This window comes from Vespa velutina, chromosome 4 (genome assembly GCF_912470025.1).
Source record: "Vespa velutina chromosome 4, iVesVel2.1, whole genome shotgun sequence".
NCBI classification, from domain to species: domain Eukaryota; kingdom Metazoa; phylum Arthropoda; class Insecta; order Hymenoptera; family Vespidae; genus Vespa; species Vespa velutina.
In genome coordinates, this window is record NC_062191.1 from 9,611,416 (window position 1) to 9,628,915 (window position 17,500).

At 33.6% G+C, this 17,500-nt stretch overlaps 1 protein-coding gene across 8 annotated transcripts in view; it reads right to left on the reverse strand.

Annotated features, from left to right (window-relative positions):
- LOC124948844 overlaps positions 1 to 17,500 on the reverse strand; it is a 434,489-nt gene that overhangs the window by 247,237 nt on the left and 169,752 nt on the right. For 7 of the 8 annotated variants that reach the window (XR_007100864.1, XM_047493071.1, XM_047493070.1 and 4 more), the window contains 2 exons: positions 13,652 to 14,644; positions 11,093 to 12,609 (listed from right to left, as the gene is read on the reverse strand). Coding sequence is in view for 7 of the 8 variants with exons in the window: in XM_047493071.1 (XP_047349027.1) it covers positions 11,093 to 12,609; positions 13,652 to 14,644 (2,510 nt within the window). In the remaining variant the exon portion in view is untranslated. The remainder of the gene's footprint in view (positions 1 to 11,092; positions 12,610 to 13,651; positions 14,645 to 17,500) is intronic. The other variant, XM_047493074.1, reaches the window with a different exon arrangement.

Consider the following 17,500-nt stretch of genomic DNA (forward strand, 5'->3'; position numbering starts at 1 on the left):
AACGCGCACACGCAAACGTAGAAACTTTGTTATACAGAGAAAGAAAGAAAACACGTACTTACATACGTGGGTGGTTTAACACGCAAGAAACTTAACTAGCACACGATCGAGTTGGCACGCGCATACATTTGCATTTTACGACGCGCCTAATTGAGCTGTTCGTTATTTTGTCATGGCGATTCCCGCGTGGCTTTGGTTTCTCTCTCTCTCTCTCTCTCTCTCTCTCTCTCTTTCTCCCTTGTTCATGTTACGGTGAACGACGTAAGTACTTTATCGCCACCCGTTACGCGATCTCTCGTGCTCCGGATCGCTCTTTCTCTTTTCATTCTTGTTCACTCGATAGAAAAGAAAAGAAAGTAAAATGGAAGCAGATAAAAAGATAAAGAGAAAGAGAGAGAAAGAGAGAGAGAGAGAGAGAGAAAGAGAGATGATATGAAACGAAACACTGGATCATATCTTAGAGTGATAAAAAATAGTTACTCTGGTGTAAGCGAGAAATTTCGTGTAAACAAGACGTAAAATAATTTCTTATTACTCTTCTTTTTCTTTTTCTTCCTTTTGATTATTTTATTTTATATTTCTTCGAAATAAAAGAAAACTAAAACATAATAGATATCTGAAACGATATTCGAATAATTAAGACCATAGATACACATACACAAACATTTACTTCTTCTGAGATAATATTTCTTTTTCTTTTTTTTTGCAAGATAATGGACACTTGAACGTAAAGTCGTATTTCGTTAATACGAAAAACATGATATCGATTAATAGTCTCTCTCTTTCTTAAATTAAGAATCCAAAGAGTCCAACTAAGTTCCAATAGAAAACGTCTTCCACACTCCGATCTATCTATCTCTAATGGTCGCCGTAGCTCCAACGGAAATCTATAATTGAATCTAAAAGATGGTACCGAACATCGAAAAGGATCTACGTCTAAAGATTTACTGTCACCGTTCGCTTTGAATATCAATGCTGAAAAATAGAAGAAGGACAAAAAGAAAAGTACAAAAAGAAAAAAGAAAAAAAAAAGGACGAAAGAAAATACTCGATCTTTTTTGGTTTTATCGGATCGAATTATTATTATTATTATTATTATTATTATTATTATTATTATTATTATTATTATTATTATTATTTTCTTAATAAATTTGCTTTTGAAAGAAATAATGCGATGAAGCTAATTTTACGTCCCATTTTCATGACATTTAAATGCATATATATATATATATATATATATATATATATATACATAATAGACCTAATATATATATATATATATATATATATATATATAAATAAGATATAAATAAAGTATGAGTGTGTGTGTATATATATTACCTAAGAAAACGCATAGAAAAGAGAATAACGTTTTTAAAAAGAGAAAGAGAGAGAGAGAGAGAGATGGACAGAGGAGAAGGAGGAGGAGGAGAGAAATTTCTCAACTACAATTGGAGCACGCGATCACAGAACGTATTATACAGTTTGCATTATTAGTTCCATTGTTGGACGGCTTTTCATGAGCTTCTTTCGAGATAGCACGACTCATGGCAGACAAAGGGCTACAGAGACCTCATTCCCTCTCATCGAGCAACGGTACTAATTAAATCTACTTTCAGCGTGAGCATTTCGCATAATTTACTGCACGAGCTAAAGAAAATACTATAGGTACATAGATGTACATAGATACATAGATAGATAGATAGATATCCCTGGTTCGTTTACAGAAAACATGTTTGACTCGATCTGCGAATATAGTACGTAGATGAAAATTTCGATCAATGATAAGTACTAACAGAAGGTTCTGAAAACGTGACATCGATGAGAAATACTATAACGAGAGACATAGAGAGAAAAAAAAGAGAGATGATCATGCTAGTTTGTAAAGAGAAAAATATCCGAGCACAAGAGGAAAATAGGTCGCATGTGAGTTCGAAAGTTAAATTGAAAGAGCAAACGAGAGTTAAAAATGTAACGTCGCGCTAATGGATCTTGCATTTTTCCGTTGGAATGAATAAAAAAGAGGACGAAAAAAGAAAAAAGAAGGAACGAAGAGAAAAGGAAAGAAAGAAAGAAAGAAAGAAAGAGAAAAATAAAGAAAAGAAAGGAAAGATTTCTCGTGCTCGCTTTTACGATATTAAAACATAAATATGTTAATGCGTATTCGCAAATCTCTTAATGAGAACATTTTGAACTTCTTCACTCGGAAAAAAAAGCTTTCGAATGATTTTTGTAATGTATTCGTTATATTTTACACAGTTCTCTTTTAAATAATTCGTAAATTTTGAATCTAAAATGTGGAGAAACAAATGTAAACAATAAATTCGATTTAACACCAAGACGTTAAAAATAAAATAAAGAGAGAAAAAATAAAAGTAAGAAATAAATATTAGAAAAAGAAAAGAAAAGAAAGAAATAAAAGATAAAAGAAAATAGAAAAAAGATGAAAAGAAAAATGCACCTTTATAGTACATTTACATACATAAATATAAGTATATCCGTCATATTGAATGTATCGAAAGTTTTTTTACTAAGAAAACGAAAAAAAAAAAAAAGGACTTTCACACAAGCATACGATGTAAAACGTAATACGTACAATATAAGGAAAATCCGGAATCGACTATTTTTCTTTTTTAGATTTTTCATATATGTAAAAAGCGTAAATCATAACGATGAAAAATCTCTGTAAAAATGAAATTTTTTACAGCTTGCTTACGTCTTACATTTTTTAACAATTATACGCATTCAAGTTCCACTTCAAATTTGATATTTGAAACTTTATGAAATGCGACGCGATAAGCGTATATATATATATATATATATATATATATATATATATATATATATATGTATATATAAGGTATATATAAGGATTAAAATCGAAATTAATAAGAACATTGCAATTTGTATTTTAATAAAACATAAATACGATACAAAACACAAAATATCCGTATCAAGTAATTAATATAATACTTGACACTTAAAAATAATACTTTTTACAAGTAAATTTCTTCGACGATGATGACTATTATTGATTGGTCGAAACTTAAGGTTTACGTTTTACGTCTTATATCGATGCGTGGTGTTAACGACCTTAAAGCAAATAAACACAATGCGTACATATAAATGTTTCATACCCGTTAAAAGGCAGGATAAATAACAGAAAAAATAAAAGAGTAAAGAAAAATGAAAAAAAAATTATACTTTTAATAATGAAACTCATTGTTCGTGAAAATTACAATAGCTACTCGAAATTGCTTTATTTTTATTACTTTTTTTTTCCCCTCACCAAAATACAAGTGTCTGTTAATTGTCAGTTAACAACCGTTATACCCTTGCGAATTCTATTTGTCATACACACAAATGCGCACAAACATACAAACATGCACGCGCACACGTGTATACAGTCATTTATGAAATATTCAACGTTTCCATAATAATTATTCGTGTACTTCTCGCAGATTATTTTCCGTTTCATTGTTAAGTCGTAATTGCCATAGAAAAAAAAAAAAAATAAAAAAAATAAAAAAAAAAAAAATAATAAAAAAAAAAATAAAAAATAAACAAATAAAAAAAAATTTTTTAATTTCATTGAAACATTCCAAAAACATCCGCGGTATTTATTGAGATCGTGTTCGAATGATGTAACGCTACAAACACGTAGACGATAAACGTTATAATAGCTTACTCTCGTCACCATCTAATTGGGTCGATAAAAGAAAAAAAGAAAACGAGAAATAAAAAAGAACGAAAGAAACATTTGCGATCTCTTCTCATCTTTTTACGAGGCCCTAACGACCGCAATCTCGGTGTTACGGTAGGAATTATTTTCTTTCTTTCTTTCTCTCTCTCTCTCTCTCTCTCTCTCTCTCTCTCTCTCTCTCTCTCTCTCTCTCTCTCTCTCTCTCTCTCTTACTCTTCCTTTTATTTCTGATAAAATTTTTCTCTCTTTCTCTTTTTTCTTTCACCCTACAATGTGCGTGTGTGCCCTCTGCTTTTCGGCTAGCATCCAGTGTGATATATGACGCAGTCATAGACCCCCCACGGATTTAGGGGTTACGAACCTCCAAATTGATTCGAATCGTTCCACGACTATAATGCAGGGTAACTAATGACATACGCTGGACCAAGCTGATATTCCTCTCGATAAATAGAGAAAAAGAGAAAGAGAGAGAGAGAGAGAGAGAGAGAGAGTGTGTGTGTGCGTATATAGTAGAGACATATCCTTCCGGTTCGTTCAAAAAGATAAGGAAATCGTAAGCGACACTGATCCTGGCTGAGCCTTTTAAATCCTTTTTTTACTTGCTTGCCATTTAATTGCCATCGGATTTTCCAAATGGCTCTTCACCGGGTGATACCGGAAAGAAAAGATTTTCAATATTTTTTCCTGTTTTTTTTTTTCTCGAAATGAGTAGAAAGGAAAAACAAAAAGAAAGAAAGAAAAAAAAGAAGAAGAAAAAGAAATCTGGTTATCTTGTATCTTTAAACCCTATTTTATAGTGAGAGAAAAAAAATACAAAAAATCATGGAATAAAAGAAGTAATGTACATGTAAGTCGATTCGTTCTACTCTTTGATTAATCCAAGTAATCGATAATTAACATCGAACGAAGAGATCGATTTCAAAGGAATCTTGTAGTCTGGAAGAAGAAGAAGAAAAAGAAAAAGAAGAAAAGGAAAAAGAGAAAAAGAAAGAGAGAAAGAAAGAGAAAGAGAGAGAGAGAGAGAGAGAGAGAGAAGAGAGAGATAACGAACGGTAATCATTCTTTCGAAGATCGATCAAGATCGGGCGTGAATCTTTTCATTCTCTCTCTCACTCTCTCTCTTTCTTTCCCTCCTTTTCTGACGTTAATTTAAAGGTGCGATTTCAATTTCCGCAATATACCGCGTTAACCGGTTAATCATAGTTATTCGAAATGCTTCACGTTAATTGGTGCCAAGTAAGTAAAAAGATGATCTTCACTATCAACATTTTGCAGAAAAAAAGAGAGAAAGGCACAGAGAGAAGAGAGAGAGAGAGAGAGAGAGAAAGAAAGAAAGAGAAAAAACAGAGAAAAAGAAAGAGAAAGAGAGAGAGAAAGAGAGAATAAAACATCATCGTTACCTATATCAAATTGAATAGTAATAATACCAAGAGCAAAGTACGACATAATTGCTCGTGCATTGACTCGCGTACTCGATACATGTCCAGAAAGATAATTACAAATCTCCACTCCTCCTTCTCGCACGTCGTCGTCTTCGTACTACGACTATCGACTTTTAATAATCGCGCGCGAAACTCGTTAAGATTCCGCCGATCGATCGGCTTAATGCGAGCATTTCTCTTCTAATTGCCGATATCGAGGATCTCGATCAGGGAAAAAGAAAGAAAAAAAAAGAAAAGAAAAAGAAAAAAAAAAGGAAAATGTTTGTCGGAACATGAACATATTCAATATAACGTATGCTTCCTATGTATATTGCACTATGTTTATTATTTATGTACATACACATACACACACACACATACACACACACATATATATATATATATATATATATATATATATATATATATATATATATTTATATATACTCGAGTCGACTAAAATGATAATTTACAAAACGGGAATATTGAAAAAGAGTCTTCAATTGATTCATTTTGTTTATAATACATTACCTTCGACGAATGATTGCTGTGATTATCGTTCGAAGTTTTATAAAAACAAATAGAAAACAAAAAAATTACACATGCCAACAGTGAAATACCTAAAAATAGTTAAATACGGTATGAAAGCAATGTTTCAAAATATTACATTGAATTCATTCGGATAACGTTGTTCAGCTTCGAAATAATAATTTTTAATTACGTTTCTTTAATAATATAGTCACATCTTCTGACATATCGTACGAACAAAATTTTTTCGTAGTGTAATGCAAAAAATAAAGGAAAAAAAAAAAAAAAAAAAACAGAAAAAAGGAAGAAAGAAAAAATCGAAAGATAAAATTTATCCTGCAGGATTATTCCCTCCTCGCCTGTCCCCTCTCCCCTTCACCCATGTATTTTGTCTCTTCAAATAGGTGTTTCTTATTTTTCTTTTCTTTTCTTTCCTTTTCGTTTTTATTTATTCATTTATTTTTATTTTTTCATAAATCACCCGCATTGCCAAGAGCTAATCGAAGTGAGCGAAACAAGCAAGCTAAAAAAGAAAAGAAAAAAGAAAGGAAAGAAAAAAAAAGAAGAAGAATAAAATCAAAGAATGAAAGCTCGATAAATGCTTTCAACGTGATTTCGGATATTCTCATAGCAGACAACGCCTCCGCGTGCGACACGAGAGGTAGATATTACAATGACGAACGGACGTCGCTTGACTTAATAGTCGATGCGTTAAGGTTTAATAGTCGTTATATGAGAGGGGTAGATAAAGAAAAAGAAAAAAGAAAAGAAAAAAGAAAAAAGAAAAAAGAAAAAGAAAAGGAAAAAAGGACCTACGTGTGAGACGCCTACGCACAGGCAACTCCTTTTCCACGCACCTGCACGTCCATCGTGCCATTGAACGATGTTCGTGAAAAGAAAAGAAAATAAAAGAAAAGGAAAGGAAAGAAAAGAATAGAAAAAAAAAAGCAAGAAAAAGAAAATGAAGGACGACGGATGAAGGAAAAAAAGTGAGTACGTAGAAAAAATTTCAACGAGCGGATACGATCGCATGATTTGTCTGGAAAATATTATTATTGACAAACGATGATCATCTTCTTTACTACGAAAACGATAAGTACGTATGAAATCGTTTTGTTTGCGTGTGTCGAGATACCATCAACCAACCAACCCGATCGACGGATCGACCGAGCGATCGACCGACCATTTATATCATTAGAATAAATGTAAAGTGGAAAACGAGTAGATTGGTCTTATCCTTCTCTTCCTCTTCCTCCCTCCACCCATCTCTCTTTTTCCCTTTCTCTCTCTCTCTCTCTCTCTCTCTCTCTCTCTCTCTCTCTCTCTCTCTTTACTCCTTTTCCTCTTTCGTTTCTCTTATTCTCTTCTAGATTCTCTTCTTCTCGCTATCGTTTCTAAAGCGGAGATGCAGGGGGTGGAAAATCGGAGGCGGACGGGGAACGGTAGGGCGCATTTACATGATATGAATATAATGGAGAGGGCTGGGTCGTTCGTACTACCCAAGAGCGTGCTGCCGACCTACCAACTTCGAGAGCGCTACCTGTTGAACGAATGGAGTTCAAACCCTCGCTGACCTACAGGATATATTCGTAGGGTCCCTCTAATATCGTCTACTAATCGTTACTTTCTCACTATAATTCGATCTCATCATTCGATTTTTATCTTTTTAGATATACCTCTATCTACGAATATATATATTCTATATACTCTACATATGTATATTTTGTATTTTCTTCATTATAAAATTATAATTCAAATGATCCTTCACACTTTCTACTACTCCTTTCATCATATAAAAATATTTAATAAAACAATTATATATTTATATTATAGAAGAAAAATAATAAATCGATACTTTTTATTAATTATGTAATTTTTTTGTTTCTTTTTTTCTTTCTTCTGTCTTTTTTCTTTTTTTTTTTTTTTTTTTTTTTTTTTTTTTTCTTTTTAGTTTATAAAACTTTTCATTAAACTTCTAGAATATTTCATGAGAAATAGAGAAAACGAGTTAACTAAAAGTATTGGAAACTTCAGAAAGAAAGTCTGAGAAAGATGAGCCGATCTCGGGAAAAAAGAATTTGAGAAACGGGAAGCACCGCACAGCAGGAGATGAGAATTTTTAATATGGAGAAAGAAGAAAATGATAGACGGATAGTGAAGCTAATCCAGTTACCGATTTCCATCAAGATATATTACAAACCACATCCCTTTCTGGTGGCTTTTGAACGTATGTTGGAACTGACGAATTACTTTTTCTCCCTTTCTCTTTTTCTTTTTTTTTCCTTTTTTCTTTTTTTTTTTTTTTTTCTTTTGGACTATAGAAAAACATCTGACATCTTTTTTTTATATTCATATTAAATAAAAAAAAAAAAAGAAAAAATGGAGAGAGAAAGAAAGAAAAAACAAATGACAATAATTTAAAAGATATTTATTTGTATATAACACGAGAGAATTATACTTTTATATATGTATGAAATAAACATGTCATGTCTTCATGAAAATAACATTTTAAATTTTCCTCTCTATGTTTGACTGTCTAAAACAGAAGATTGGATATATTAAAGCATAGATTGACGGATTTCATCGTTTCACGCGTAAATAACAAAAATCACAATTAAAAAAAAAGAAAAGAAAGATAAGAGAGAAAAAGGTGGGAGGGAAAGGAAATAATTCTCTTTTTATCAATTTACATATATCAAAACTTGATTGATGGCGACGACACGAATTAATTTCATAAAGGAACTAAAAACATTTTACAATTACATCCATCAACAACACTTCTTTGTAATACCGATACGATAAAAATACGACATAGGTATGCAATCAATGCCGGCATAATCTAGCGTTAAGCGACAAATTAACGTCAAAGATACTCAAACGTTTCCTTTTAATGTAACACCTTAGTATTGTTCATGTTCTATCGGATATTCTCACTGGGAATATTTCTTCGATGCATGCGTGAAACTAGTAGTTATACAAAGAGAGACGGGAAGAGAATGGAATTGAATAGAATAGAAGAGAATAGAAGAGAGAGAGAGAGAGAGAGAGAGAGAGAGAGAGAGAGATAAAGAGAGAGAGAGAGAGAGAGAGAGAGATAGAGAGATAAAGAGAGAAAGAGATGGTGTACGTCTAGCGTTTAGTCGGGGTCGTCGAGTCACGATTAATTTCAATTCTTGTCGCACAAGTACTACTTCCTACGAAAAAGACGAAGAGGACGGACGTATGGACGGACGTACGGACGGTGAACGTACGCCGTCGATTCAAAAGAATCCCGAAGGAGCAAATGAAAGAAAGATAGATAGAGAAAAAGAATGAAAGAAAGAAAGAAAGAAAGGAAAGGTCGCGAGAACTCTCGTATAAGTGCGACGATCGAGAGGCGCCACCGTCCCACCATCACGAGACCATTGAAATCGTTTCGACTCCGAGGCACGACTGTTTAAAGACGATCATATGTCGCCATACGTCCGGACAACATATGCTACGTGAGCAAAGATGTGTCTCGTTTTGTCCTCTTCTCTCTTTCCTACCATCCCGGAACACAATGTATCTACTTCCTACGTCCTTTCAAATACGAAGGATTATACCTTAGAATAGTCACATAGGGTGTTTCTCAAAAGGATAATTCTACTAAAATAGATAATGATGATAATAATAATAATAATAATAATAGTAATAATAATAAGAATAATAAGAATAATATAAATAAAGAAATAAAAGACATTCACAATTTCTTTAATCGAAAGAATTTGAATGAATGAATGAATGATCCCACAATCAAAAAAAGAAATTTGATCTTAAGATACATAAATACATATGTAGATATATACATATTTATATATATATATGTATATATATAAAGAATAAGTCTTAAGATAAACATTGTCCAATAAAAAAATTGTTCACATTTTATATAAAACCGATCGATAATTAATAATTTAATTATATTAAATTAATTTATTTTATTTAATTATTAATTTTAATTAATTTATTTTATCAAGATATTTATTATAATTATAACTCTTTATTATATAACTTACTCATAAATCAATCGAACAAATACATAGATATATTTATTTACATTTTTATAGACAATAATATATTTATTAAAGATTTCTATAAAAACGTAAATATAGTGCCTATAACATATCTCTATTATCGATGATCAATCGATTTGACGTAGATCGTGGCACGCGTGAAATTCGCGTAGTCACCTTTAAGAGGTAAAAGCTAAGGGAAGGGAGGGAGGAGGAGAGGATGAGGGTGAATAGAGGGGGGGGGGGGGCGTCTGTATTTCGAGGTAATAGAACGAAAAGAGATGCACCGTCTGGTTATATATGTAGCTTTGAGAAATATATAATAGAGTAGGATTATTAAAGAGACGAGTTCTAAGGCGTTCTAAAGTTAAAACGAAAAAGATTCTAAGGCTTTATACAAGGCAAAGCGAACCAATCCTGAAAAGAGCTTTCTCTTCGCTCTTCCTCCCCTAATATTCGCGCGTTAAACCACATGCGATTTACGCTCACGCGAGTAACACCGTTCTCGTGAAAATGTGTACCTTAGATCAAAGCTTCAGACATAACGTAGGTAACTCGCGTAAGCTCCAGCTAAGGAGGGCTCTGATATCTTTTGAACATTTTTCAGAGAGAGAGAGAGAGAGAGAGAGAGAGAGAGAGAGAGAGAGAGAGAGAGAGAGAGAGAGAGAGAGAGAGAGAGAAAACCGGTCCGCTAAATCTTTTCATTAAAATACACACTAAGAAGAGGATCTAAGGCTCTTCCATGAGAAAGAAAGAAATAAGTACGGATTCAAACAAAAAAAAGGAAAAAAAAGAAAGTCACCACAGCTTTCGTGTAAGAATTAACGCACGACTTTTCACCTTTCTACTCTCTTTTATACATGCGTCAAACCTTCTTATGAGAAAAAGATTTCATTTTAAGTTTTATAAGATTATAAGGCAACATTCTTTTTCTCTCTCTCTCTCTCTCTCTCTCTCTCTTTTTTCTCTTTTTCATTACCTTCACATTTTCCTCGAATTTTCCTCGAATATATCAAAACGACGAATTATATCTAAATTAATATACATTTTCATTTCTTTTTTTGATAATAGACATATCGAAATTAACGATATGATGACGATATATATGCAATAATCTTTGTATACGATGTAATATGGTAAAATATTATACAATAGTTATCTGTTCAAATGTAATAAAAATAATCTTGTAGCAATATTTCAAAGATCAAAGGGACATATGTAAAATGTAAACAATAAATTCAGATGATGTTTAGAATACATATATATATATATATTATATATATTATATATATATATATATATATATATATATATATATATATAAATGAAGAATATCTACGAGTATAAGAATAAATAAAAAAGAATAAATAAGAAAGAAAGAAACGGTAAAACGTAATAAGACTGACCTTGCGAAGAACGCTGCGGCTGCGCTGGCCTGTGCCGGTGTTCCTGGCACCCCACTAACGTTGTAAGAATACTTCGTCTCCTGATAAACCTGATACGCGTTCTGCGGCTTGGAGTGTGACGATCTATGATAATAGTGCTCTCCGTAGGGACTCTTCTCAGCTTGACGATCGACGACGTTCGGTACCTTCAGGTATGCCTGGATCGCCGGTGATGATGCCGAGGACGTCGAACCTGACGACAATTTCGCGTGACATTTCTCATGAGAAAGCTTCTCCTGTGGTGCACCATGCAAATGTGACTTCTCGTGAGCGGTAACGATTGCCTTGTCGATCGTACCGTAAGATTTAAAATCATAGCCCTTCAACTCGCCGTAATACTTGAGATTCTCGACCTTGAATCCATGAGTAGAATCGTGATTCCCCTTGGATTTTACTGGTTCGTGCTTACCAACGTAACCTACGATGTCTTGCGAGGATTTCATCCTGTCCATCGACTTCCCAGTCCCTTCGACACCGTGCAGAGCAACCACCTTGGACGAAGACTGTGGCTTCTCGATCTTCAGCATGGATCTATCAACGGGACGGCCTTGCGCCGCTTCGTTGGCCTTCAGCAAGGACTCCACGGCACTCTTATATTTATCGCTCGTACTGGTTAGTTCGCAACATGGGGAAGGTGCACTACTGAAACCATTATTACCTGTCACACCAACGCAAACACCGATGTTACTACTATTAATACTACTACTACTACTACTATTATTACTACAACAACCACCGGCACATGGAACACCACTGTTCAAAATAACACTGCCACTGCAACCCGATCTAATCTGTTGTTGTTGTTGTTGTTGTTGCTGTTGTTGTTGCTGTTGTGCTGGTTGATGATAACTATGATGATTATGATTATGATGATGATGATGATGATGATGATTATAATGACTATAATGGTTATGATAATGATGATTAGTCTTTGATTGCTCAACGTGACACTTTGGCGTCAATAAAAGTTCCGAATCGTCGCTACTGTCACAATAAATATCTTCCTTGTTGCAACTGCTGCTGCTATTGTTGCTACTGCTACTGTTGTTGTTATTGTTGTTGTTGTTGTTGTTATTGTTGTTATTATTCGGACAACGTAACAACAACACGTCGCATGTCTTATGCTGGAAACGTTGGCTACGAGCCGACGGCGAACGTATTGCTTCTCGCGCGGTCGGCGTGATACTGGCTAGATTAGAGGGCGTCTCGGCGCCATGAGTGGAGCCTCCCCTCCCTCCGCCTCCCCCTCCTACGACACCGCAGCCGCTACTACAGCACAAGTCGCCGCAACTTGTGCTCCCTGCACTACATCCTCCTCCTCCTCCTCCTCCTCCACTTCCTACCCCTAAACATACACCTACACTTACACCTATACCACCACTCCCTCCCCCTGCTACTCCTCCTACTGTTGTTCCTCCTATTCCTCCTCCTGCTCCTCCTAATCCGGCACCCTGACGTCTTGTCGTCCTCTCCTCTTGCTGCAAGTGACAAGGAAACGTATTAATCCTTTGCATAGAAGAATGTGCTCCTAACTCTTCCTACACAGCTTAGTTCTCGAGATTCGTGAATGAATGGGTCAGAAACCAACCAACCAACCACGTGTTGGATTTACTATGCGGGTAGAATACGTTTATAAGGTATATGAATGGAGAAAAGTGTGAAGAAAGAAATAAAAATATCGTCTAACGTAACACAGTTGATTCATTAGTTTTTTCGTAAATTTTGTTCCTTCTTTTTACTCTTTCTTTTATATCTGTATATAAATTTAATGTGAATAAAACTTAAAACAAAAATAAATATAAAAAAAAAATAGAAATTATAACAAACATTATATATAGAATTATAACATGATAATATTTAATAATTCAATTAATCCTCAACACAACATATATACATATATATCATTAAATTTCGTAAAAATAATTATGACAAAATAATTTTCTCATTATTTCCATTATTTCAATTTTAATATTAACTTATAATAACGTAATAATGTTCCTTTAAGAGTTTCATTAAACGATCAATTGAATTCGTTTCAATACGGGTTGAACATGGACGTTCTGAAAAGGAAATAATTTAAACGAAGTGAAAACAACGTTCTAATTTTGTTGCGAACGTTCGTCGTCGTACACGTTAGAGAAATGATTATAAATTGTTTTTTCTTCTTTTTTTTTTTTTTTTTTTTTTTGATTTTTCATTTTTTCGTTCGTTCGAAACTTCCATAACAGAAGGAACTATTTCAATGTGAACGGGAAAGAGGAATGAGTATAAATGGACGTACGAAGAAGCCACCTGCTGCTTGTATTTTTCTAGACACACCGGTTTCGAACAGCCGACAGACACTTTTTTATTTGACGCGTGTTTCGCCCGAGAACTTTTTCTAACATTCACATAGGTCAGTATTTGACCAATGAGAAAATGGATATAATAATAGAATACCTCTTTTTCTTTTATATACGATAAACGATTAAAACACACACACACACACACATATATATATATATATATATGTAAACTCACCTGCGTTCTTCTCGAATCATCCTGACGTCTAACAATTTCCGAATATTTCGGTGGTTCAGCATGATATTTTGGTGGTGGTTCTGACTTTGGTGGTGTTTCTTGATACTTCGGAGGTCTGTCGTATTGACGATACTTGGGTGGATCAATGTAAGGATTATTCTGATGCCTATAGTAATCCGGTAATTGGCATTCGGTCAAATCAGATTGAGATCTGTTCAATTGATAATTTGGTGGTATTGCCGGATTGTTCTTCTGTTCTTGATGATGATGATGATGATGATTTTGTTTAACGTGTTTTGAATTCTGTGATTTCTCCTGATTTCTATCTTTTTTATCAGATTTATCTTTACACTTGTCCTGCGTTGAAGCCAAGTTTGTGCTAGGTCCGTCGATCTTGTAAAAAGTTAATTCTTTTTTATTTGAACCACCTGATTTGTCAGTGCTAGATCGATAAGATTTATTTGGCTGTTGTTGTTGTTGCGGTTGTTGTTGTTGTTGTTGTTGTTGTTGTTGTTGCTGCTGCTGCTGTTGTTGTTGTTGTGATTGTTGCTGTGATTGTTGTTGCTGTTGCTGTTGTTGTTGTTGTTGCTGTTGCTGAAGTTGCTGTTGTTGAAGATTCTCTAATTTCGGTGGTGGGTCGATATGATAGAATGTCAACTCTCGCGAATCCTGTGATTTGGATCGCGTTTCATGATAAGCGTACTGCTGTCTCTCAGGCTGCGAATGACTCCTTGAATATCTTTGCTCGAACTTAGTCAACCCGTCCTGCTGATATCTACTAGTTAATCTTGCCGTTGATCTCTCAGCGTTTGAATCGAGCCGAACGGAATTGCGCCCGTACTCGAGATACTCGTCTCCGTATTTGAAGATCTGCCGTGGCTTATACTTCTCCTCGAACTGAGAATAATTGTAAGTGTTGAAGCCGACCTGATTGAAGTCTCTACTGAGGTTCGAGGAGTCGTAATTCGTTGAAGTTACTGCCTCCACGTTTATCTGAAAAGAATAAGATGAACACGGTTGTCGTTAGATGAAAGAAAAATGTATATTATATACTATATTATATACTATATATATATATATATATATATATATATATATATATAAAGAAGAGATAGAACAAAGAATGAAAATGTAAAGTTTCAGTTTTGAATTTAAGTTCACTGAAAGACAAAAGATAAAGTGTACTAAGGTATGCATAAGATTCTTTGCCAGTTGATCTGTATATAGGAAATACGAAGAGAAAGAAAGAGGAGGAGAAGGAGGAGGAGGAGGAGGAGGGAGAGAAAGAAGAAGTCGAAAGTACGATTCACGAGAACAGAAGAAGAAGAAGAAGAAGAAAAAGAAGAAGAACTCTCAGAGAGTAAGTCTCATGGGGTCATAAATCGGGGAACGTCTTATTCTTAAACGGTCGAGTATTTAGCGTGAAACAAAAAGCCAGCGTTCGCGATAAATAAAATCTGACACCGAGGGGGCGTGTCGTTTTTATCTCTTTCTATCTTTCTATCCTTCTTCCTTTCAGGGATAAAACAGAGCACTCTGCCCTTCTCCAAGGGTTTTGAACTAAAGCGTTGCCGAATGATGGTACCCCTTAAAGAATGATCACGCTGGGACTACCCTAAAGGTTTGCCGGGATAAAGTTCTCTAACTTTAATATTCGATTCGATTTATATTTTTAATGAATTACCTATATTTAAATTCTGAAAATCTACGAAAGTCATTCAAATAAATAATTTCAAAACTCTAAGTAAACTTGAGATAAAACATTTTTCATATCTTTTACTAATATTATTATTATTATTATTATTATTATTATTATTATTATTATTATTATTATTATTATTATTATTATTATTATTATTATTATTATTATCTTTCGATTGATTTTTTATCGATGTAATATAAAATCGTTTCCTTATAACGATACATTTTTTTCTTATATCATATTTTGTGAAAATAATGAGATATTGATAGTTTATTGGACATAGGTTTTTTTTTGTTTTTTTTTTTTCATAGATTTAAAGTCACGAAGCTTTAATCGAGATGATGATCTTAAATCATCGTGTAACGTTGAGTATAAAGCTATAACTTCCTCATGAAGGATCGAAAGCATAGCCTCCGGGGCTATGGTTATATATCATCCTTGGTAATGAAGACTACAACGGCGTGCTACCGACGGTGGTTTTATATATCAGCTCGCTTAAAGTATACCTATGTGTACTTACACGTAATATTAATACGAACAAAAAAAGAACAGTAGTGTACAACAATGTTTTATGTTCTAGATTGAGAAATTTTTTATAAAGAGAGGGAAAAATTTTTGTTACTTCCTCGCCTTCGAGAAAATTTTTTAAAAATTATTTCAAACATACCGCACTATTCGTTTTTTCATTTTTTTTCTTTATATACGTATATATATGTATATATACGTATATATATATATATTCTGCGTACTTTTGTGTTTTTCTTTTTTTTAATTTTTTTTCCTTTACTTTTTTTCCTTCTTTTTTTTTCAACCTTCCGCCATTTCAAAGTTTCAGCTCAAATTTCGATCAAAAATTCAAACGCTTCGTTCGCTTTTGTTCTTGACATTTTGGAATGCAAAATATGAATATAATTTTTAATTATCAGAATATACACCGCGTGACGTTCAGAAACATTCATAAATCATAACATATCGTTCCGTCGACTGTCATTCATCTTAATCCGTCAATTTTCGGCGTAAATTCACGTATTCGAAAACGAAATAACGAATTATCTTAAATAAAATTATTTTAAATAAAATTAAACTAACAATAATCGCCTTTCGAATTTCATCTCGAATAAATTCTTATTATTTATATTAGATCGTCGAATATATTTGATATCGTATTTTTCAGTATATACCTATTCATTTTCAATTCAAAATATTTAATCAATCCTTTGAACTTTTTCTTTTTCTCTATGAATTAATATCGATTACAAAATTTTCCAATATCATTTATTTCTTTATCCTTAATTATCCTGAGAATTCTGTGTCTGCTTACAATTGATCACTCAATCGTATAACATTCGAATTAAAAATTCCTAAAGCATACAGAGAGTCAAATCAATGTCACATAGAAGCATCAAAGTGATCAGGAACAACGATAGAATCTTAATGTGACAAAGACGTAGAAATGAGACAGAGAAAGATAGAGACAGATACAAATACAGAGGAAGAGAGAGAGAGAGAGAGAGAGAGAAATTCGATCGATGTCGGACTAGTCAGTAATACCACTTGATCGCTAATTGACCCTAATCTCTCCCTAGAGTGACGAGGATCGGTAGCGTAACGATGCCCTTTGGCCGACGTGCCGCCTTTGAAGCCTTTGATACGTGTTAAAAAAAAAAAAGAAAGAAAAAACCAAAACAAAAAAAAAACAAAAAAAAGAAAAGAAAGAAAAGGAAAAGAACAATTTAAAAGGTGGCCGAAGCAATTTGTACGCAGAATCAAGATCCAAGGGAATTCTGCTTGTAAGATTTCTGGCTTACCTTTGAGAATTGTTCGTTTAAACGCTTTCCTCTTTAACTCTCTCTCTCTCTCTCTCTCTCTCTCTCTCTCTGTCTTTCTCTCTCTCTCTCTCTGTCTGTCTGTTTATCTAATACATTCTCAAGAGGATAAAGAAATAGAAAAAAAGGAAGAAAGATGATAGAAATAAACGATTGATAAAGGATGGAAAGAGATAGAGAGAGAGAGAGAGAGAGAGAGAGAAAGAGAAAGAGAGAAAGAGAATACCAATGGAGAGTGAAAGTGAAGGAGGGATGGTAATCTCAATTCAAAGGGTAGTAAACCCCTTCAGTTAGCCGTGTAAACGCAAGCGGAAACAAAGT